Source organism: Antechinus flavipes, chromosome 1, assembly GCF_016432865.1.
Source record: "Antechinus flavipes isolate AdamAnt ecotype Samford, QLD, Australia chromosome 1, AdamAnt_v2, whole genome shotgun sequence".
Taxonomy (NCBI): Eukaryota; Metazoa; Chordata; class Mammalia; order Dasyuromorphia; family Dasyuridae; genus Antechinus; species Antechinus flavipes.
Window position 1 is genome coordinate 365532601 of NC_067398.1, and position 24073 is coordinate 365556673.

General features: G+C 37.1%; 1 protein-coding gene across 1 annotated transcript in view; it reads right to left on the bottom strand.

Annotated features, from left to right (window-relative positions):
- Window positions 1-10530: 10530 nt before the first annotated feature.
- The window catches only part of SETBP1 (SET binding protein 1), a 478472-nt gene continuing 464929 nt past the window's right edge, over window positions 10531-24073 (bottom strand). The window contains exon 7 of the mRNA XM_051969680.1: window positions 10531-15835. Coding sequence (XP_051825640.1) covers window positions 15216-15835 — 620 coding nt within the window. The 3' untranslated portion in view covers window positions 10531-15215. The remainder of the gene's footprint in view (window positions 15836-24073) is intronic.

Below are 24073 nucleotides of genomic sequence, written 5' to 3' on the forward strand. Positions count from 1 at the left end.
TTCTGTCCTTTGTATCTTTGTAGCACTAGGAGAGGTTGAGAGGGAAAGTGTTCTGTTACAAGACTGTGAAAATTGGTTTGTACTGCTCAGTTGACATGAGTGTGGTGAGTAGTAGGAGAACACTTTTAGAATTGGAGTTTAGCCTTCTCTGTTGTTAGTTTATCAAGCTTTCCTTTTGACTGGGTTCTTGGCTTCCTATATTATGGAGACAGCTGAAATCTTTATTTCTTGCCCATGATTCCTATTTCGGAAAGATTTGAAAGATCATGAGAACTAGAGAAAATGCCTACTTCTACATCTTATTGGTCATATGCTCTAAGGAGTAAAGAGTTTTGTGGCCAAAAATCAGTACAAATCCCTTGCTTATACTTGATGAGATACACTTTAAAAAAATAAATGAACTAGAGCAGAATAAATTTATTCATGTCTTTAATCCATTTCATGCAGTATTCAAGGTTTATTTTTTTTTTTTAGTGTCAGTACCATCAAAGCTAAAAAAAAAACTTTCTAGCAGGTATTTCTGATATGTTCCAGTTGATCTTGCCTTCTTTTGATTATAGAAATTGAAGAGATATTATTCACTTAACTATTCTTCCTGCCAATCTGATCATCATAATGGTTTTAAGTAGGGTCATTCTACATCCCTATGTCATTCTCTTCTTGGATTCCTGGGAGCAATTACACCATACTGGCCAGGGTATTTATTGCCATAGTCCAATTTGCCTGAATTTCAGAGTTTGTATAAAATTAATAGCTACCTTAATTACCTGAAGGCATATATAATAGCCTTCTTTTTCAATCTTTTCCCCATCATTCAGTATAGAGGAGACATTAATTATTGGTAATGAATAATGGGAATGATGATGATTTTTTTGTCATTTTTTGTTATTGTTATTTTTTTATGTACCTCTAACTTGAGTGTGGAGTGGGGAGCTCTTTCTCAAACTTCTGTCTAAAGAGGGCACCTTAAAAAAGAAATCTAGTCAGTAAACTGCAAGTTATCTTGGGAGTGTTCAGAGGTACCAAAAAATGCTTTTAAGAACATCTGAAAGTAAGGGCATAATATTCCATATAGACAGAGGTAGGAAGGAAGGAAGGAAGGAAGGAAGGAAGAAGGAAGGAAGGAAGGAAGGAAGGAAGGAAGGAAGGAAGGAAGGAAGAAGGAAGGAAGAAGGAAGGAAGAAGGAAGGAAGAAGGTAAGGAAGCTAATATTTGAAGCTAGATTTGAATTCAGGTTCTCAGGCCAGAAACCCTAAGGATCTTCCCCTTCCAGATTCATTTATTTATTTAGTTTTTTTTTTTTTTGGGGGGGGGGGGTAGGGGGTGAGGGGTGGGGACAGGGAACTAGGTGAAAGAGGAGATTCTTTGCCTCATTTGCTACCTAGCCTTAATTACTGAATGGGTGCTGCTTCAGTCAAACTGAGACTTGTTGAAGACCTTAGCTTAAAAAGACCAAGGTCTCCCACTGTACCCAGGGCCATTTCCAATCGTTCTAATCTATATCTTACCACTGGACACAGATGGCTTGCACAGCCCTTCCTCATTTCCATGCATTTCCATGTCATGACATCAACTCCCTCATAACATGGTCCTCTTCCAGAAGAAAGGATAAACAACAAGGAGGGCACCTAAGCTTCCATTACATTGTAAGATCTGAGGCAGGAGTGAGAAAACCAGGAATGGTTGGCTGAATTCAGACGCTAGAACTTAGGAAATTGGTTCCAGACAGTGTGACTTCCTGTGACCGACCTTCCTGTATCTCATTTTCAAGGGTCCATCTCATATCTGCCAGTCAATCTTTGCACTGGCAGATATGAGATGACTAAGAGGCAATGCATGAAATTCTCCAATACTATAAGAATCTTCCTTCCTTCCTTCCTTCCTTCCTTCCTTCCTTCCTTCCTTCCTTCCTTCCTTCCTTCCTTCATTCCTTCCTTCTTTCCTTCCTTCCTTCCTTCCTTCCTTCCTCTCTTTTTCCCTCCCTCCTCCCTTACCCTCCCTCCATTTCTCTCTCTGTGTCTCTCTCTCTCTCTTTCTTTTTTTTCTTTCTCTTTTGTGTTTGTATCCCCAGTGGTAAGATTAGTGCCTAGCATATAGGAGGTGCTTAATAAACGTCTTTTGATTGTCTGACTGACCTCAACAATAAGTTATCATAAGATTGAAGTGATTTTAACCAATCGAGGGCTCTGTCAACACAAATGTAAGCAATCAGATCCTATGAAGTTGGAAAGGATTTAAGTTGTGATCTGGCAACAGGCTACATGCTTGATGTACAACAACCAGGTTCACTAGGTTCAGGGAGGTTCACCTTCTCTATAGCAATTTTTGAAGATCATTGAATAAGTTAAAGAGAGGTTGGAATCTGCGTCAGTAAAGAGACAATGCACATAGACAAAATGACAACTTCTTATAGTATTGGAGAGTTTCATGCATTGCCTCTTAGTTATCTCATATCTGCTAGTGCAAAGATTGATAGAGACCTTGAAAGAGAGATACAGGAAGCTCTGGTCACAGGAAGTCACATTGTCTGGAACCAGTTTCCTAAGTTCTAGTGTCTGAATTGAGCCAACCATTCCTGATTTTCTCACTGCACCCCACAACAATTTAGACCAAGGGGCAAAGACAATCTTCTCTATCAACTACTGAATTCAGGAAGATTCATTAAAAAAAAAATACTTATATATACGTGTGCATATGTTTGTGTGTATGTGTAACTTCAATCAAGACAGCAGAGAACTAATAGCATCAAACAGCCCCCTAATAAGGTTGGTCTGGCTGTTGCAGGAGTATAAATAACAGATCTGCTCTGGGGCACAATGATAAAAATCACAAGGCATGAGCTGCTACTGCTGCCTTTTCTCATTGATGTCACCTTCATTCTTGCACTGAAATGTGACTCACACACTCACAGTATTAGGCAGTTTGTGCTAAGGGCCAAATGAACTGATGCAGACAATCTGTACTAAAGAAAGTCAGAGGAGGGAGAGACCATTGCAGGTGGCAGTCATGAGGAAAAAGCTCTGTAGCTAGGACGGCACTCAAGAGGGAAGCATTTCTTTTGGACGTATATAAAATCAGAGCTGTCCTTAGAGCTGAGCAAATTGGGATGATTGCTCCGGGGACTCTCATCCTGAAGTAGCAGACAATGAAGGAGATTACCGCTTATGCCCACCAGAGAGGCCTCTGATATAATTTTTCTTAATGATTTTTTTTCCTTTTCTTATCTTCTCTGAAGTTCAACGTTCTCTAATTACTCAATCAATGTTGTTGATCATTTTCATAGAAGCATAGGATTATAGATATTTGGAATTGAAAGGGACTTTTGAAGTCAATGAGGTCAAACCCTCTCAATGAATAGATGGGGATTGAATTTTAGAGAAGTTAAATGACTTCACAGGATTACATAGTATGTGAGATGAGACTTGAACCAAGGTTTTCCTAATTCTAATAGCCTATCCGTTGTGCTCACTTAACCAATCTCACAGAATAATTTCATCATCATATTTTAGAATTGGAAAAGACCTTGGGGAGCATTATCTTTCCCTTCTTCATTTCACAGAGACCCAGAGAAACAGTTCATGGCATAGTGGATAGATTGCTGAACCTGGAGTTGGGAAGATTTAGAGTTCAAATTCTGCTCTACGAGCTAGGTAACCCTGGACAATTTACTTAATGTAGCTCTGCCTCAGTTTCCACACCTATAGCATAAGAATAATAATAGCAATTGCCTCCCAGGGGTTGTTATGAAGACACAATGATATCATATTTGCAAGGTACTTTATAAACATTAAAGTGCTGAGATGATGGTAATTTTGACACTTGTCTAAGGTCATTCAAAAATTGGGTAGAAGAATGAGGAGACTAGAATTAACACTAGAACATGGGCCTCCTGAATCCCAGGCCATTGTTTTACCCAGGGAAGTGAGTAGATAAGTAATACAATATAACCAGGATTCATTTATACATTTTAACCTTATTACTACTCTTCATCCCCTGAGATATGACCTTGAGGACCTAGGAATGCTTTTTTCAATTGCGCATTCAGGATAAAACATTGAGCAACACGGGAGCATGAGTAGAGGGCTTGACTTAGAACCCATAGGTCTGGGTCTAAAGCACTGAACCTTGCTAACTGTATAATCATGGCCAAGTCACTTCCCTTCATTTTAACTTCAATTTTCCCATCCATAAATGAGGGTTAATAATAATGCTTGCACTATTTATTTACCTCATAAAATTATTATGAGGCAAATGTTTCATAAATCTTAAAGGCCTAGAGAATATAAGTTATTATTACAGTAAAGTAGGAGCAAGGGAATATGCCTGGAGTTCCACATTGGAGACCGAAGAACCCTTGGAAGCAGGGAGATGGAGACAAACTTACTCACTTCATCATTTTGCCTAAGGCTAACCCTAATTCCCACAGATCAGGGCAGATTTTTAACCTCTTCAATTGAATTCAATAATTCAACATACCCTAACTGATTGCCTGCTATGTTCAAGGCCTTGTAATAAGTTCTGGAAATATAAAGATGGAAAAAAAAAAAAAACCCAAAAAACCATGTTTGTTTTTAAGGAGTATATAAAGCATAGAGCTTATTTCTTTATTTCCAAGCTCTTCTTGCTAACATCTATCTTTTCCAGTAAGTCTCAGTTCACTTCTTGCTCTCTTTTCCCCTTGAGATAGTCTGATCACCTTGGGGGAAAAAAATCCATTTCTGTAGGAACTCTCCTGACTGAACAGTGTCCTTTTCTTTATATTAATCACCTTGAGTTTAGTAATCCTCTGTTGTAAGCAAAGCCTCATGCTGGGAGTGAGTTGGGTAGGGAGGAAAGACTATTTTGCACTAAGGAAGATTTTAATTTCCTCAAGGAGACAAGAATTGCATATAAGCAGCTGTATAAATAATTTCAGGAAAAGTGCCTAATGAGTGGTATAGATAACAAGTGGATTATGAATGATCTATAATAACGATGATAACTTTTATATAACATTTTAAAATTTGCAAAGCACTTCTCATAAATTAAAAAAAATTTTTTTTTCAATGACCAAAATTTATTTTTTATTTCTCCTATCCTCCCACAGAGGGGAAAAAAAGAGAAAAGTCTTGTAATGTGTATAATCAAGCAAATAAAATTCTCATATTAGACAATTAAAAGACTCATTTTGCCCCCTTAATTATGCTGATCAGAGTTAAGCCACTCAATGTAGTGTTTTGCTTTGTTTTTTTAGACAATCCTATTGTTACTGTTATAAATTGTTTTTCTCAGTTCATTTTGTATCAGTTTGTACAAGCTTTCCAGGTTTCTCTGAACTTTTTTTTTTTTTTCTTAAATGATTTCTTAGATTTTACACTTCTCAAGAGCAGGGACTTTAGTTTGACATTTTTTGTATATTCAGGGCTTAGCAAGTTGCCTGGTATGTAGTAGGCACTAAATGTTTATTGACTGACTGACTGTCTGAGGATCAGGAGTGGTATTTAAAACATAATTCCAACTTGCTTTTCAAAGTTGTTAGACCAATTCACAATTCCACTAGCAGTTCATTAATACACCTATTTTCCCAAAACCCCTTCAATATTCGACTTCTTTTTTTTTTTTCTTTCTCCCTTCCTCTTTCTCTTTGTCTTCCTTCATTTCTTTCTTTCTCCCTTCCTCCCTTTCTCTCTCTCTTTTTCTTACTTCATTTCTTTCTCCTTTCCTTCCTTCATTCTTTTCTTCTTTCTTTCTTTTGCTCTTTTTCTTTTTCTTTCTTCCTCCTTTCCTTTCTTTTTATTTCTCCCTCTTTCTTTCTTTTCTTTCTTTCTTCCTCCTTTCCTTTTCTTTCCTTCTCCCTCCCTCCATCCCTCCTTTCTTTCTTTCTTTCTTTTTTCCTTCTTTCCTATTTTAATTTTGCCAGTCTGTTGGGTATGAGGCAGAACATCAAAATTGTTCTAATTTGCCTTTTAAAAGTTATTAATGATTTGGAGCATTTTAAAAAAAAGTGTGGCTGTTGATAACTTTGATTTTTTCCTTTGAAAAATGACTGATTGAATGTTTGAGCCATTGATAAAATATATAATTTATGATATAAATTATAAAGATTTATAATCTTTAGAAAGATTATAAATGGATTGTTCAAGGTTATACATCTAATATGTTCAGCACCAAATGATGAGATTGGAGTGGGCAATTCCTGGTTTGAATATCAGGTACAAAGTGAAAGGCACATATGAAGAATTCACAATGGCATTCTTTTTCCCAAAAGGTACCTTTATTTACAAGAAGTTATAGACAATCCGAAAAGATAAAATAGATTCCAAGAATGGTAAATATAAAATAGATTCAGGAGAGCACATAGTTAGCAAGGAAAGGGGTTTTAACAATTAACAAAATAAAAGGTAAGTTCCTTAGTGGAACTCACCATTAACCAGGAAAAAAGGAATATGCCATTATGTGGGAGTATGCCATAGACTGGCAGGCTAAATCCACAGAGGAGTTTAACATCCTAAAAATGCTAGTTAGTTATGAGGAGGAGAAAGACATCATGAGGCATGGGGGATAGGAAATGAGAAGAATGATACCATGAGGCAAGATAACTCCAAAAGGGATTCAGCAAAGATGTCATAGGCCATGGACAGATTTATAGGGAAAATTTAACCTGGAGGGGAGAGGGAATTTGGAATCATAACTTGGCTTTCTGATTGGATACAGTAAGATGGGCTGTTCAAGACTGCCACAGGGGTGGGATTATAGGGCTGAGCTGATCCCATCAGTGCTTTTCCCTGCTTGCCTCTAGGAGTACTATAATCTTATCAGTACTTCAAGATTTCTCTTCCAGTTCTAATTAGTTATACAGGTCTTTCTTACTTGCTTTCTTAATTTCTTTTTTGCTTTTGCTGAGGCATTTAGGGCTAAATGACTTGCCTAAGGTCACTCAACTAGGAAGTGTTAAGTATCTGAGGTCAGATTGAACTCAGGTCCTCCTGACTTCAGGGTTGGTGCTCTATCCAAAGCACCAACTAGCTGCCCCCCTATCCTCCAGGTATTTCTTATTATAAACCTGCTTCTTCTCTGCTCCTCTGGACCCCAGAGGTCCAGAAATGAGCGTGATCAGGAAGATTTCATGAAAAGTATGGCACTTGAGTAATCTATTAGAAAAGGGTAGAATGATGATAAAGTATGGGGAAAGAAAGGGAGGGGAAATTGAGCGCTCAGATCAATTCTTAGTTAGGATAGACTGAACAAGATATTTAAAAGGCATTAAGAAACCAGAACAATGAGTGCAAATAATTAAAAGCTACAATGAAGAGCTTCCCAACAATTAGAACTAAGGGTGCAATGGGCAGCCTTAGGAGGCGTTCTCATTACTAACAGTCACTAAATAGAAATGAGACCATTGCTTCTCAGGAAACTCAAATCCCGCTAAGAGGTGTGAGGGAGTTGGTTGCTTAGACCAGATGACCTCTGAGGTCTAGATCTAATTCGCCTAGATCTAATTTTGTGATGCTTTCTGGAACTGAGGTTTCTTTCAGATGAGCTCTGGGAAATAAGCCTGGAAAAGGAGGGTGTGTTCTGACCGTGGAGGCCTTTCATATTAAAACACTAAGAACTGAATAAACAATATAGCAAACTACATCAGAATGTTCCATTTTCTGTTATGTCTTGTAGAAAAGAAAAAGGACAGAGACATAAACTTCATATTCCTTTTTTTTTTTAATCTAGAAAACAAGTGTTTGATTTCTTTTGGGTTTCCAGTTTCTCACTTGTATTTCTCCCATTTAAAAATGCTTTTCTTCCCTCTTTTGAAGTATATTTTCAGTAAGGTCAGTGAGAGATACTTTGGATGCCAATTCTCTTCTAAATGTAACTCAGAAAAAAAAAAAAACAAATAAACAAACCAAAACTAATGAGTAAAATGTGCTGAATTGCCCTGAGGTTGTCCCAAGTGAAAATCTGAATATAATAATATTATATAGCACTTAACTTTACAAAGCACTTTACTTGTTGGATTTGTGCGAGCTGAGGCAGAGTAAAGTGAGCAGAACTTCAGAGAACTATTTATACAAAATTAAGAGAAACAATTTAAGAATGGTGATCTAGGCAATGACCAGTCAGAGATACCAGGAAATCAAAGAAGGCACATATCCTGATAAAGAAGTGATATACTCAAGATCCAGAATGAAACATATATTATTGGATATGGACAAAGTAAGGATTTGCTTCCCTTGACAATGCACATTTGTTCCAAGGGGTTTGTTTTCCTTCTTTTTCATTTGAAGAGGGAGGGAAGGGTGGAAGTGATAGATAGGAACATAAAATAAGTATTTTTTAATTGGAAAAGTTAAACAAAACTTTTTTATACATAATCTCATCTGAAACTCACAACAACTCTAAGACAAGGCTGTTATTATCCCCATTTTACAAATAACGTAAGTGAGGTAAGTGATAATAGCCACTCACAGGATTCAAATTCAGGTCATCCTGATTTTAAGACCACTACTCTTGTAATACTAGTGACCAATCACCTAAGTTTCAGAATTTAACCTCTCCCCCCCACAAACTATGGCATAGCCATATATGTCTATCACCAGATCAATAGCCTAGCTACACAGTTAAATAAATAAATAAATATTATACATTATGATATGTAATTTTGTATATATGTTCTCAAATGTTAAATCATGAAGCAAGGATTCTTTAATCTATTTTTGGCACTGATGAAGTCTACAGATTCTTCTTAGAATATTTCTCATCTACACTCATAATAGAAGGAAATGCAAAATTTCAACCAGAGATTGGTGTATATATACATACACACATATTCTATAAACATATTTATGCATATATATGTATATATACATGCATGTAATCTATAGGTGTGAACACACATGTATATACACATACATACTTTTCTCCATTCAAGTTCCTAGCCTCTCAGATTAAGAATTTATTTTAAATATATTTAAGTATAACTAGATTGAAGAAATATGCAATAGAGATATAACAACGGGTCCTTAAAATATTGAACTCCAGGGCTTTTTTAAAAGTTTAAAAAAACTTTATTCATATCATTATTAGACTTAGTTAATCTCCACACCAACTTTATGTGCCATTTAGAACAAGTTACTTGATGTCTGTTTTCCTCATCTCTAAGATGGAAACAGCAATGAGTCATGCCCTACCCACATTTAGATGCCTTCTATCTTATTTAGTGGAATCCAGTTTCTCACAGAAAAGTCTTCTTGTGATCATAAAGGCATGAAAAAGTACATACTAGGTCAGACTAATCCTCAAGGCTTGAGATTGGAGGAGAAGAATATGTTATAGTTATTCCTTGATCTTGACCATGATCTCTCAAATCTCACCATGTCTTACAACCTAAACTGTGCTGTTGCCAGATGCTTATCTTAGGGGGAAAGGAGAATGAAAAGGATGTAAGAGGAAGAAAAACTGATAAAATTAAGAAAGAATAGTGTGAAGGAGAAAATGTTTCAGGAATTCCAGAGTGGTTTGGAGGGACCAAAGAAAAATGAACAGAGTTACCAAAAAAAATTGAATGAGTCACTAAATTTTGTTGATTCTTCCATTAAAATGACTTTTTATATATCTCTTTCTTTTTATTACCATCAACTTAGTCCAAGACCTTATCACCCTCCTTCTAGATTATTACAACAACTTCTTAATTGGTCTTATTACCTGCAGACTATTTTCCCTGCAAAATGTTTTACACAGCATTTTCAGATTAGTTTCCCTATATAAACTTCTACTTTCCTCCTGCTACTCCCCCATTCAAAAACCTTCAATGTTCATGGGGTAAATTCCACCCTCTTTAACTATTCAAAGTTCTTTATACTCTGACACTAAACTACCCCCTCTCTACTCTCAATACTTCCTTAGCACTATTTTTTTTTGCCCCAGTGAATTGGTTTCTTTACCTTATTCAAGCATGCTTTCTATTATAGTATCTTTGCTCTAAATGTAATGGAAAGAAGCACGATAGTGATATCATTCCCTCTACCTAAAATGCATTGTCTTTTTCTTTCCTCCAGGTAATCAGTATCCATCTTTCAAGCCCCAGCTCAGGAGTCACTAGCCATAAAAGTCTTCAATTACTCTCACACTGAATTCTTTCCATCCATTTGACATAAGGAGGGAGAGGAAGAAAGAAAAAAAGAAAGGAGGATGAACAGAAAAAAAAAAGATCTCTTCAATGCTAAGTCTATGATTCTATGACCACTCATACCAGTTCCATCTGTAATTAGTCACAAAATTTCTCCAGGCTTCCGCTTCCTCATCTGACTAAGTTACTAGGTCATCATTAAGATCCCTTTCAGCTCTAAACACCTAGGATTCTGCTTTTCTATTCATTTTGCTATCACACTGGACTTTCCAGAGCCCTAGAAAGAGGCCACTTTGGGGTAAGAATTTTCTCAATGAGTCTATACCAAGTTGGTGTGAGCAAGCACCCCCTCCAAAAAAAAAAAGCTATTAAACTTCTTAGTGATGTGAACCAGATGGAAAATAAGACAAAAGAATTCACAACTCATGTTAGACTGAATTGAATGCCTTTAATTTCACACAATGAATAACATATGAATAGGATTAACTTTTTTTTTCTTTTTTTTCCTTTTTTTTTCTTTTTTGTAGTTAAGTGCTCTATACTGTGCTAACCTGGTCTGGTAGCGAAAAGACTGAGCTTTCTTTTAGAAAAAAATGTTTAAAAATCAACATCTAAGATCATGGAGGAGCATGACATTAAAGCATGCCAGATGTATCTACGCCTCAAAGAACAGCAAGTCCATATCCATTTTGAAATGTACAAAAATGCTTTATGAATAAAAACTGTTACAAAAAGAACATTTCAAACAATGTACAAGTTTCTTGCCTCTATATTCAATAAAATACAAATACATTTTTTTGCTCTAAAATATGTTTACATACAATCAAAGTAGAACATGCAAATTACACTTTAAAAAAGGCTTTTAAAAACCACTTATGAATACAAACTAAAAATTAGCCAGCACGACTTGTAAAACAATCTTGTGCCCCATTCTTTTTCTTTTGAAATATATACATATTTAACACGTCATGTGCATTTATTATTATTTAAGAAATAGCTTTAAAAAAAAAGTAAAGAAACCAACATAGGGTGGAGCTGCCCTCCCATGTTGACCAATTGACAGCTCTTTTCCTAGCTTCACTATTTTTGTTTATTTTTCTTCCTTTTTTTTGTTTTGGGTTTTTTAAATTTTTATTATTATTATTATTATTATTATTTTTAGTGTTTGCTACAACCTGGGTAGGTAGACGGGCAGGCTCTGGAGATCCAGGAAGTTCCTTCCTTGGTTGAAATGTGCTTCTCTAAGAACTGTCCCCCTCACTTTGGACTAATTTGGAAGGACCAAAGGCCAACTCTCTGGGAATCAAGAGGCAAGGGGTGGGGAGTCTTGTTTTGTGTAGAGAACATAGAAAGTAATGCAAAGGCATAGACAACTTGACCAGGTTTGAGAGTTCCTGTCTTGAGGCACTGTAATGATATTTGCTGTTAACTGTGCTGTCCTGGACCATTGTGAAATGACTGCCTGGAGAAGGCTGGGAGTGGAAGGAAAGGATGTCTTTAGTTTTCTGCTATGAAATAAGAGGAATAGAATCCAGTAACTAAATTCTGAAATGGCTTTTAAGATGCATCTGCTTCCACTGCCTCCTCTTCTCCCATGTTATAGTTGGGCATTTTTAAGTCCTTGAAAATATATGTATAGAATTTAGACAGTTCCCAGGTAAATCTTCCTACTAGTAGAGGGGGAAAAAAAAGACTCTAAAAGCTCATTATCAGAATATTGTTGGGTAATAAGCTGTAGGAGTGGGATTTTCGACTTAAGCCCTAAAACCAAATCCTGTATGATCTGCATGTAGTACATCACCTTATACTATTATTCTGTCAGTACTTGCTTATCATATTTATAGACACAGCAATATGCAGAACACCAATTCTGACTGCTGCCTAACACACATCTCCCCCCTGCTTGCAGCCAAGTTAACATGCTAATCCTCTGCAAGCCCCAGTTACCACCACCAAGCTGTCACTGGGCCACTGTTCTTTAACCAGAGCTCTGCCAACCCAATTCCCAGGGCCTGAAACTTAGTCTTTACACAAAGGCTCTCATCACAGGGTTGGGGCTGAGAGTTATTCAAACCTCAATCCTTCTCTAAGAGGGTGCAGAGGAACTCCAAGCTCATTTTTACTTGTTCAGGATGCAATCATGCTTAACAAAGCAAAAGACCTTGCCAATTAATAAAAAGGACACATATCCCAAGTAGGTCCAAAGAGGTTGAGGGGAGGGGCTGTAGGCTCTTACATCAAAGTCTTATTATGTAGCTCTTTCTTCCATCAAATCTCCTTAAGTTAAAAGTAGACTTGAACAGAAGTTTTTGGCCTGCTTCAGATGACATTGTTATTAATGATATTCTCCTCACTCCACTATAGACTACCTCCCTTGATTTCTTGAATTGCTCCCTATTAGAAACCAAAATACAGCAAAGAAATGTGGAACAAGAAGGTGTTGTTCATAGACCAAAAAATTGGAGAGAGGCATCCAGAGACCTGAATTGTAGTTATGGTTCTGTTTTTAACTGAAGGACCTTAGACAATAAGGGAAATTATGTTCAAAATCCAAGAAGGAGAGAAAAGGAAAGAAAAATGGCTGATCTTTGACTTATGGAGGCTGGACAGTGTAAAGGGGTGAAGGGATCTAAATTTTCTGCACCTGTTTTCAGCACCTATAAGATTTGGCTTAGAAAAGACACTTTAAAATTGGCTAGTTTGATTTTGCTGTTCAACATAGAGATAAAAAAGGGCAGAAATGGTATATCTGGGTCACAAGTTAAAAACATGGGGGAATATAATCCTTGAATCTTTAATGTCACTAGAACCAGGACATGTGTGGGTGAATTTTGTACTAGTGGGTCCCCAAAAGGGTTATAGGGCACAAAGACAAAACAATATAATTGAGTGAATGGAGCATGAGAAGTTCCATCTGGAGTCTGGATCTCCTCAAATGATGCAATGCCCCAAATTCCCCAGGCTGATTACAGGGATTGAAGGTGTGCTGACAAGTTAGAATGGCCAATGGTGTCAAATCCATGGTGATAATGCCAACTGAGTTGCTCCTGGGTGAGTTGTCCATTGGACAGCTGGCACTTGTATGCACAGCAATATAGAAAAGATTGATGTAGGATAAATTCAAACTTGTGCATAATCTTTGACATTGCAACATTTCAAAATCTACCCTCAACTTCATTTGGACAATTTAAAGGTTTTGTTCTGATGTGGGAATGAAAATCTCACCCTGCCTCAGTTGCTGCTGACCTTTCTCATTTGTGAAATACCATTTGGAAGATGACTAAATTTCCCCTTCCCATTTAAGATTATAAATTATCTTTCTGTATTCTTATTTTATCATTTTTTCCTCATATCTGGAAATAGATATTCTGGAGGGTGGGGAGAAGTGGTGTAGAAGGACATGGTGTAGAAGGAGGAAGTTGATAATACCTATTTGAAATGTTCACATCTAACTGTTAGAAAACATTTTCGGCAATGGAATAGCTTCACATTCAGCCTGAGTCTTGTTAACAGTTTAACTTGGGCTGTAGGAATGAACACTGGAGCTGAGCTATCTGTCCAAGCTAAATCAATGGCTAAAGTACCACTCCAATGAGAAATGTACATTTGAAACTGACCATTTAAAGACGATTTGTCACACACAGTTTGCATTCATGCAGACTGATAGCTTTATAATTACATTATGTACAAAAAATCATTTTAGTTTATTAAGGCAACCACAACCTGGATAACTTGCCCAAGGTGGCTCGATGCAACTGCAGTGGTGATACCCTTGGAGCATTATTATTTTTTTTTTCAGATAAGAACACTTACTCCTTTTTTTTTTCTTTTAGGAAATAACTGCCAAGAGATGATGGACTTCTTCGGGTCTCTCTTGTATGTGTGGGTGTGTTTGGGTACATCTTTTCAACAATTTCCATTAGCTATTTGCAAAGCAAATCACATACAAAGGCATTGACACACACTTGTGTTTTGGCTTTGACTTTTTTTTTTTTTTTTTGGTGAAATTTTCATGTTCATTTGTAGTGGGGTTTTAAAAAGAAGTTTCCAGCTGTTCTCTCCTGATATGTATTAAGCATGAAAATAACATGGTTGACAAAAAAGTCAATATATCCCCGGATACTCCACGTCACTTAAGATGGCTGTACCATAACTGAATATATAATACTTAAATGTGAAACTACACCACCATTGCTAGGGACAGTAACAGTGTAATTTTGAGTGAAGTTTGTATTTATATGTGATTGAGTATGCACTCATGACAGGTGGGCTACTTGATCCAGATACATATGTACAGAGATGAAGGTGAGTGAATTAATGAAATTTATGGCTGAGTGGTGAGAAAGGAAAAGGAAAAAAAGGATGAAGTGATATCATATATTTGTATACCTGATGTGAAAGAGATTTTCTATAAAAAAGTTTAAAAACTGAGTGTAAGAAAGAAAGTAAAGATCTTGTTTATGTGTTTGTGTGTGTAGGTAGGTGTGTGCCTATAGTGGAAGCTCAACTTTAAAATCCAGGAATAGCTGAGAAAGTTTATCATTACAGAAAGATTTAAGCCACTTGAAGATGATGTCATCTTAAATCCTTAGAAGGGTTTTTAAACTGATAAAATAAAGTAAAATAAAAAATTAATCAAATGGATTACAGCCAAGACAGTTGAGGGATTTATAGCTATTGGCCCCCCACCCCCCCAATCTTAGCCCTCCCTTCTCCCTTAGAGCTCCTCCTAATCAAGCATGGTGCTTTTGTGATTGGACGGCCAGCAAATGAGCCACACCTTTCTGCTTTGGATTCTCTTATCTCTTTAGGTGACTGAGAGAACCATCTTCTCCCTTCTGCTGAGCTGTTTGACACTCTCTGTTTTAAAAACAAGCCTGAAATGCAGATTGGCTGGGAAACTCTGTAACACAAACGGCTGTGTTTCCTTTGAAGGTGCCTCCCTTCCTTGCTCCCCCAGAAGCTAACAATGAGACTCCTGGGGGCGGGGGAAAGCAAGTCTGTGACTGCGGCCAGAACCCCCTCCCTGCTCCCTCCCCTTCCCAACCCTCACTTTTGCATGTTCAATGCCTCAGTTTACCCTACCCCATGTTCCCATTTGCCCTTCCCAACTCTAGGGAAGGACTTCATTTTCATTTCCTCTTGATTTTCGGTGTCTCTTAGCCTTCACCTCCTCCTCATGTTGTAGCTGCTGCTGCTGTTGCTGCTGCTGTTTGTGTTTCCTCTTCCCACCTCTGGGTGTTCGTGGTAGAGGAAGAGGAGGAGGAGGGGGAGGAGGAGGGGGAGGAGGAGGAGGAGGTGGAGGAGGAGGAGGGGGAGGAGGAGGAGGGGGTGGTGGTAGAGGTGGGGTCTCTCGGGCCATGTGGATGACAGCCTCAATGGTTGCCATGATGGTATCTTGACTGGTCACTGGTTCCAACACCAAAGGGTTTAAGGTGGGTTTCTGACCTCTCTTGCTGGGGAGGTCAATACATTTTTCTAGCACTGGCATTTGGTCTCTGGAGTCCTCATCGAAGGAGAGAGGCTGTTTTCGGGGTCGCCCTCTCCTTTTCTTAACAAAGTTATTGCCTGTCTTTGATTGTCTCTGCAGCCTTTTGGCCTTCAGGATCTTGTTCACGTGGTCGAGGTTCTTCTTTGTGGACAGGATCTTGGTATAGTTGCACATCTTACGCACCTCACATTGGATTGCTTCAATTTCTCGCCTCTTGAAGCGTTTCTTCAAGGATGAGCTGGCTGTGTGAAAGAGAGAAAACAGAAACTGAGATTTTAGTGTATTCAAGTTAAAATCACAAATTTATACCTGGAGATAATCTCCTTCAATCTCACTGTCAACCTTCTTTGAGGCACAAATCCTCAATTTTCTAAGGTGCTGGGACTGCAATCCAGCTAAATTTTCTGACTCTCAAGAGGTCTTTCCACTAAAACACACTTCCTCCTCACATTGTGATTGTGGAATGGACCTCAGCAATAATAAGAAACCAATCAAAATTTACCTGAAAACTTTTGATTAATATTACACATTTTCTGTGTCTTTTAAATTGATTTGGCAGATTGAATTAAAAAGTGAGCACAACTAAAACACTTTATACTATACAAAAACAAAACTTTAAAGAACTTAAGAACTATGGTCAATCAAATGACCAACCATTATTCCAGAGGAATAAATGATAAAAGGTGCTTCTCACTGCCTGACAGAGAAGTAATGGACTCAATACATAGAATATGATATAATTTTTTCAAATATGGCTAATGTGGGAATCTGTTGTATTGACAACATATACTGTTTTAAAGGCTTTTTTTCTCTTTCTCAACAGGGAGAGGGGAGAGAGGATATCTGTCTTATTAAAAAAATAAAAAATTCAATATGTGTAACAGCACAAAGCATAAGTATTCTCGTGGCATACATATTGCACACACATATTTATTAATATTTATTTATTTAAAAATATGCATTATACATAAAATAATAAAATAAAAATATTTATTAAGTGCTTATTATGTGTCAGGTACTCTATTCTATGTATTGGGAATACAATGAAATAACTACTTCCCTCAAAAAGCCTATATTCTTTTGGGGGGAAAAGGGATAGATAAAATTTATAGACAATGAAGTAAACATGAAATAATTTGAAATATATAAGGCCCTTAACAATTGGGGAAAGATGTCAAAGATACCTTCATGAATGAAGTGATAATTGAGTTTAGCTCTAAAGGAAGGAAAAGCTTCTGAAAGGCAGCAGTGAGAAGGAAGTTCAGGTCAGCCATGGAAGACAGTTTGTGTAAAAGAACGAAATGAGGAGAAAAGACTGTCAGATTTAGGGAACAGACTTGTTCTATCTATAATATTTGATGGTGAACAATCTTAAAGGTGAGATTTTAGAGATTGTAAAGACTTTGAATGCTTGGGTAAAAAGTTTTCTCACCATCACCTCTTGGGGCAATACAGAGTTATTGAAAGTTTCTCATTATAGGAGTAACATGTTTTTAGCTTGTGACTTTAGTAAGATTATTGTGGCAACTAAGTGGAGGATAGTTTTGAAAAAGCACAGGCTGGAACCAAGGCCAGTTTAAGAAAGGATTACAAGAGCTCATGTTAAAGGGCCTAAATTATCCCTGATTTGGAGAAAAAGAGATGGATTTAAGAGATGTTGTAGAAGCAGAAGCAACAAAATTGGGAATATGATGGAAGAGAAAGGGAAGAATCAAGGATGAACAAAAGGTACCAAATCTGGGTGACTGGTATGGTGATGTTTTCTTCAGAAGTGGAAGAAGAAAAAATCCAGAAGCTATTTGGTGGAGAGATAGATTAAGGGATAGAGAACATGAAGTCTATTTGGAAATGTGGAGCTCAAGGTGCCTATGGAACATTCCAATGGAGATTATCAGTGACTGGAGATATGGGACTGAATTCAAGAGAAAGTTTAGGGTTCTGGTTATAGCTTGAGGAGACAACTGCATTGTCATCATTGACAACAGTGAAAATAGAATAAATGAAGGAAAGATAGTAAAGTGAAAAGAGTAGATGGCTTAGTTCAGAGCTTTAGAAGATCTCTGTATCTAGTTACAGAAGACAGAGTAGGAATTCAAAAAAAGAGATGGAAAATTACCGTCCAATGTGATAGGAAGAGAACTGAAGAAACTAAGAATTTAGGAAGAAGGGATGGTTCATAGGATCAAAAGCAGCAGAGTAATCAGGAAGGATGAGTAGTCACTCTTATTCATTGAAGCAGTAACCTCTTTATAAGGGCCTAGCTACATGATAAATAAAATACTAAAGGGTACTGATCTTAGTTTATCATGTTATACTGAGTTTGAACACTGAGACATGGAACACTAGAATCAGAAAATCTAGATTTGAAGCTCGGTTTTGGCAGCTACTAGCTGTATAACTTTTTGAAAGTCATTTAACCTATTTGAATTTCCATTTTTTCATCTGAACAATGGGAATAATTTGTTGTTTTTCAGGTGTCTGACTTTTTGGGATCACATTTTTGAGTGTTTTCTGGCAAAGATGCTGGAATCATTTGTCATTTCTTCTTTCTGATCATTTTACCAATGAGGAACTGAGGAAAACAGACTTGTCCTGGATCATGTAGCTAGTATCTGAGGTTGGATTTGAACTAATGAAGATGAATCTTCCTGATCTCATGCCTAGTGCTCTATCCACTGAACCACCTAGCTGCCCCAATGGAGAATGATATCTATCCTATTTATCTCACATGTTGGCTATCAAGATCAAAAAGAGGCATTGGAGGCAAAAATATTAATAATTTTAGTATCTTACATCACTCCAACTACATAGTAGGTGATCAGCAAAAATTTGTTAAATTAAAACAATGCTATATCATGGACTTTCTCATCAATTAGCTTTCATGGCAATTCCATATAAGGTAACACTCTATATCTCACTTGCATCCCAATAGTGAGAAGTCAATCTATCCTGATGCCATCTGTTAACAGAACATATATTCCCTTTATTTTTTTCAGTGACTCAAGTGCAGGTTGATCATGGGGGCATTGGATTCTTAGTACACATACATGTGACTTTCAATTTTGTTCAATGTTCTGGGTTATTCAGACTTCAGAAAATGTCCACCTTAACCACATCCTCCTTAAGCAGCTCATCCCTCTGTGGACTTCAAGGGAAATATCAGCCAGGTGTTTCTGATTCATTTACACTCAAGCTACTAGGCTGTTCTCTGGAAAGGGCTCTTTTCATGTCCCGGTGACCAGATGCGTCTCCATTTTATGAGCCAAGATTGTCTGCCTCAGGAAGTCCTCTGTTCCAGCCACTAAATGGCCCTCAGAACTGTTTTGTTTTGAAGTACGGAAACCATAAAGTGGGAATAGCTTCAAGATATAGAGAAAAGATGACCCATCCCCCTTTCCCCATTCCAGTATCTCCTCTCCTTGACTCCATACACATACAAACACACAACAAATTCAATCTCAGGAATCCCATTCACAGCCTCCATTCCTTTCAGATATGATTCAGTTATCAACTTATCCTCAATATAAGTAGCTATTTCCCCAAAATGGGGCAACCCCTAACATGGTGTAATGTAGGCTGCATGGTACTTCTAAACCCCACAGCAGGGAAACAAATGTGTTTCATTTTAGCATTGCGGTTTGTTGACCCTTTTCTTGTTTCACACAATAGTGAGAAAGTACAACAAACATCAGAACAAAGGGTTTTGGAAGAGGGGTGGGATTTACACCAGGGGCTATGCTGCTAGATCTCTACAACCCATCCTTACCTCCATCTGGATAAACTTGGGCAAAACCAGCTGAGTAACCCGTCATGTTACTCACCTCACTCCTCCCACGCCAAGCATAGCTGTCCATGCAGGGTTCCCTTTAAAGCCTGGGAAACAGTAAACTTTTGTGTAGCTGCTGGCTCCAGGTTCCATTGGTCAGGTCAGATTTTATTACCATTGGCAAGTCTTACAGGGGGAGTGTGTGATACAGTAGGATCTTTAAAATCAGTTATAAAGATCCAAATTGAACAAAACTGGAGTGAGTTTTTGAATGTAAAAATGGTAATATTTCAGAATTAATTTTTTAATAATTGGCACCCAATTGCTTTAAATATAGTGCCTAATATAGTTTGAGATCAAATTTTTTAAACAGCCAGTATAAATAGTGATTTTAAAACCAACAAATATGCCAAGTTCAAGTATAGTAAATTTCTTTGGTGGTATTATTCTAGCACAAATATTCACCCCACATTCCCGACCTCCTTCTCTTCAGTAGTTTTCATTCAAAGACAGATTGTCACACTATCAGGTATATATAGTATGCCTAAACAGCTTATTAACACATTGGGTCATACTCTGTGTGTGTGTGTGTGTGTGTGTGTGTGTGTATGGAGGATTGTTAAATTGTGATGTTGAGTAATTTTCTAATTTTATCCATTTGTGTGCACATACATGTATGTGTGCATGTATGTCTGTGTTTATGTTCAGATCTGTGATTTCATCATTATGTACTGGAATTTCCAGTAGAGCAACTCTCTCCACTAATGCTGCTTTTCTAGTCTTGAAAAGTTGCCTAGGGTCACTAAGAGGTTAATTAACTGACCAGTCTTCTAATATAGTTCAGAAACATAAACCTGACTCCTGGTTTTCCTGACTCCAAGGTCTGCCCTTTACACACTATGCCTGGCTGCCTCTCTTTTATCCAGTTTGATGGTCCAAAAATGATTAAAAGGGAAAACTATCATCCTGGAGATGAAGTAGGGCAAAATTTTTTTATCCAATATTTTTCCTTCTTTACATAGTCATCCTTAGCCTAAAACAGATGTTTTTTACATGTTTTTATGTGTCATAGATCCTGTGGCAGTCTAGTGAAGCCAGTGGATCCCTTCTCAGAAGAATATTTTTAAATTTAATAAATAATAAGATTCAAAGAAAAGAAAACCAAAGGTCAGATTTCCCCCTCATATAAGATTATAAATCTCTTGAAATCTTAACATAGCATGATTACAGAATCTGTGGATCCCAGATCAATAAATTCTTCCCTAGGATAATTTTCTCCATGACATGGCATTGGGATGGACTTATATAGAAATGACCTTGAACATTAATCCATTTCCTTACTTGAAAGTTTGTTGTACCATTCTAGAAGATAAAAGACTATATTTAAAAATTTTAAGCCCTCTTGTGAAAGAATTCCATAATTTCTCCCAGATAATTCTTTTATGAATTCACTCATAGCAGTATGGACTTCGAAATTAGGAGAAATTGTCTAAAATCTTGCTTCAGAAATTTGACTAGTTTTGTAAATATGGGCACATCCCTTCTCTGAACTCCAGTTTTCTTATCCATTAAATGAGAATAGTAATATAAGTAACACCTATTATCTGAAAAAAATGTCAAGAAACCTTGTAAATCTTAAAGTATTACAGGTATGTGGGCTATAATTAATTTGATTTACTCATATGTTAGTTCAATGAGAAACTGCTAGGTGAGTGGATTCCTTTCCCTGTTACTTGGTGAGATTTTAAGCAAATGCAGATAACTTCTCTTACTGCACCCGCTGATCTATTAGTCCTTCAACTTTTATTCATTTTTACCACTTTCAGATATTTTTAATCTTGAATTTAATTTTGTCTTTAGCCTTTGCCAAACTTTGTCTTTTCTATTCTTTTCCCCATGTAAGCGTGTCATTCTTTTGTCAATTTATGTGGATCTTTAAGAGAGTGTGGGGGTGGAAGGGGGAAGCCAGGACAAATTTCCTGAACTGACTGATATTTCCTACTATAGTAGCTGTGCTGCTTGAATGGAGTAGAGGAGATTCATTTTTTATTGAAATATTTAGGAATTCTTGCAGTAGGAAGGGGACTGCTGTAGTACAAGTAGTTTTCTAGTAGCATAAATCAATTATGATGGGAAGGAAGGAAAGAAGGAAAGAAGGGAGGGATGGAGGAATGGAGAGAGGAAGGGAGAGGCAAAAGAAGAAAGGAAGGGAGAAGGAAAGAAGAAAGGGAGGAAGAAAGGGAGGAAGGGAGGAAGAAAGAAAAAAGGAAGGGAAAGAAGGAAGGAGGAAAAGAAGGAGAAGGGAAGGAAGAAAATAAGGAAGGCCAGGGTTACTAAGCTAGTATCTGAGGCTAGATTTGAATTCAGGTTTTCCTGAACTTAGGCCTAGCACTCAATCTACTTTATCACCTCTGTAAAAAGAACATAGAAGTAAGAGTGCCTCATGAAGGAAAATGGATGCTATGGTAAAAAAATTGAAGGAATTATCCTTGGGGGAAGATTGGTAGAGACTGGGAAGTAGTTGATGAATACTGCAGCTCTAGTCTAGGGTCTCCCTAACCTCCCCTTGTCACTGTGGCATTTAGGAGGGGCTTGTCTCTGTCTCTCTGAGTCCATAGATAATGTTTTTCCAGTTCCCCCATGTAGCCTATCACAGAACTGGGGAACCAAAAGATGATCAGAGATGTAGTCAGATCCAGTACAGTCATTCTTGTTTGTATTCCATCAACTAAGCTTGCTTCTTGTTTCCTATCTCTAATCAAAGATATTCAGGGACACAGGGAAGTCTAATGGTATGGAGTAATGGAAAGAGCCTTGATCTGGTAGTCAAGACACCGAGTTTCTAATCCTTGTTTTGCTTATGACCTGGTATGTGATCTTAGGCAAGTCACTTCTTGAGACTGGATGATCTCTAGAATCTTTTACAGCATAGAATGTCTAAATAGCTCTTTGTCCATGTTCACTCTCACTTTTGCGTGTTCTCTGCAAATTTATACAAATACCATCCTGCCCAATCACTTGGTGTAGTACTCTGCAAAACATTTACTCCAAACAGTGTTTTGGAAGGAAATTCAAGTGCAAAGGGGCAGCAGCCATTGGTTTGGCAGAATTTATTCTTACAAATCATTCTCCTCACTGCTCAAGGATTCACTGTCCTCTAAATGCTTGCAGATTTTTTCTCCTCAAATTGTTCCTTTGCTGGATAGTAATTTCTAGGCTCTTGTTGAGAGATTGATTCCATATTTGCTTTCTCTCCTTTCTAATCTTCTGATATATAGCCTGTTCTTCATTAGTTTTCAAGAACAATTATGAGAGCGTGAGGCAAACTGTGAACTCGTTCTCTGACGATCCTACAATTCACATAATCTTCTAGATACTGCCTGTACTTTAAATTTCTTTGTAAATTATAGAGCAGCTTTAACATTCTCTTATAGATTGTGGAGCAGAGTTGACCAGGGGGCAGCTTAGGTGGCACAGTAGCTAGAGCACTGGGCTTGGAATCTGGAAGACAAATTTTCCTGAATTCAAATTCTCATTTAACTCCTGTTTACCTAAGTTTTTGTCATTTGTAAAATGATCTAGAGAAGGAAGTGAAAAACCATTTCTATATTTTTGCCAAGAAAATCTCAAAAGGGGTCATGAAGAGTCAGATAGGATTGAGAAAGAACTAAAACAAGAAAAATTGACAAAATGCATACTGGATTTTCTATTTTTTTCTATGGATCTCTGACTTTTGTGGTCCATATCCATGGTTATCTAAGCTTTATGAATAAAGGGTAGCTACTATATCCCAAATACTCAGTGAAGAATAGTCCTTCAATTAGTACTCCTTGAAATGAATCAGAGAGCTGAAAACTTCTTCATACATGATCTGACATTTCTTCCCCTTTAGGTAGATGCATAAAATGGCAAGAGTCAAAGTTTCCTTTGCCAAATATCCCTTTTGAAGGGACAACACAAAATGGTCTACTTATGGCCTGGATCCTACTGAAGGCCAGACTTAAGGATTTTAAACTTTTCTTGTATGTCTTTACAAATTTATGCTGCTTAATTCAGTCATGCATTTTTACTGAGAAAGTTAATTCTTCCTTCCTGAGATTTGAGTTCTCAAGATCAAAAAGGCCAAGGCCAACTGCTTTCACATTCTAAAACAATTCTGCTTAAAGTTACAATGATCTGACAGGGAATTTTGTTGTTCTCCATTCCTTCCCTCTTACTTGCATTCTCTCCTTTGTGTTTATGTTTCTTTTTCGATCTTAAGATGGCTCTTGGTGTAGTTAATGTAATATTTTGAAAATGTTAAATTAGATTTAAAAAAAAAACTTCATTGCTCCTTTGATTATTTAAAAATTCTCTGAATGTATCACTTTAAGCTACTCTTTTCTAATCAAGACATCAAGGTCAGCAAAGTCAAAACCAATTATTTTCATGTTTTAAAATGCATTACAAAATATATTAAACTGTGTTGTGAAAATGTCCTCAATATCATATTAAGTCTGTCCCCCTAATCCTGTCTTGCTAATTTTTGACCCTAGAAGTATTTATGATCACAATGGAGAGAAGAAACAGAAACATTCCTTTATACAGTTGGGGAAGGAGGAAAGAGGAAAATATATTGGAAATATGTATATATATGGAAAATATATATGTGTTCCTAGGTATATATATGGAAAATATATATGTGTTCCTAGGTATGCCCCAGAGTAGAAAATTT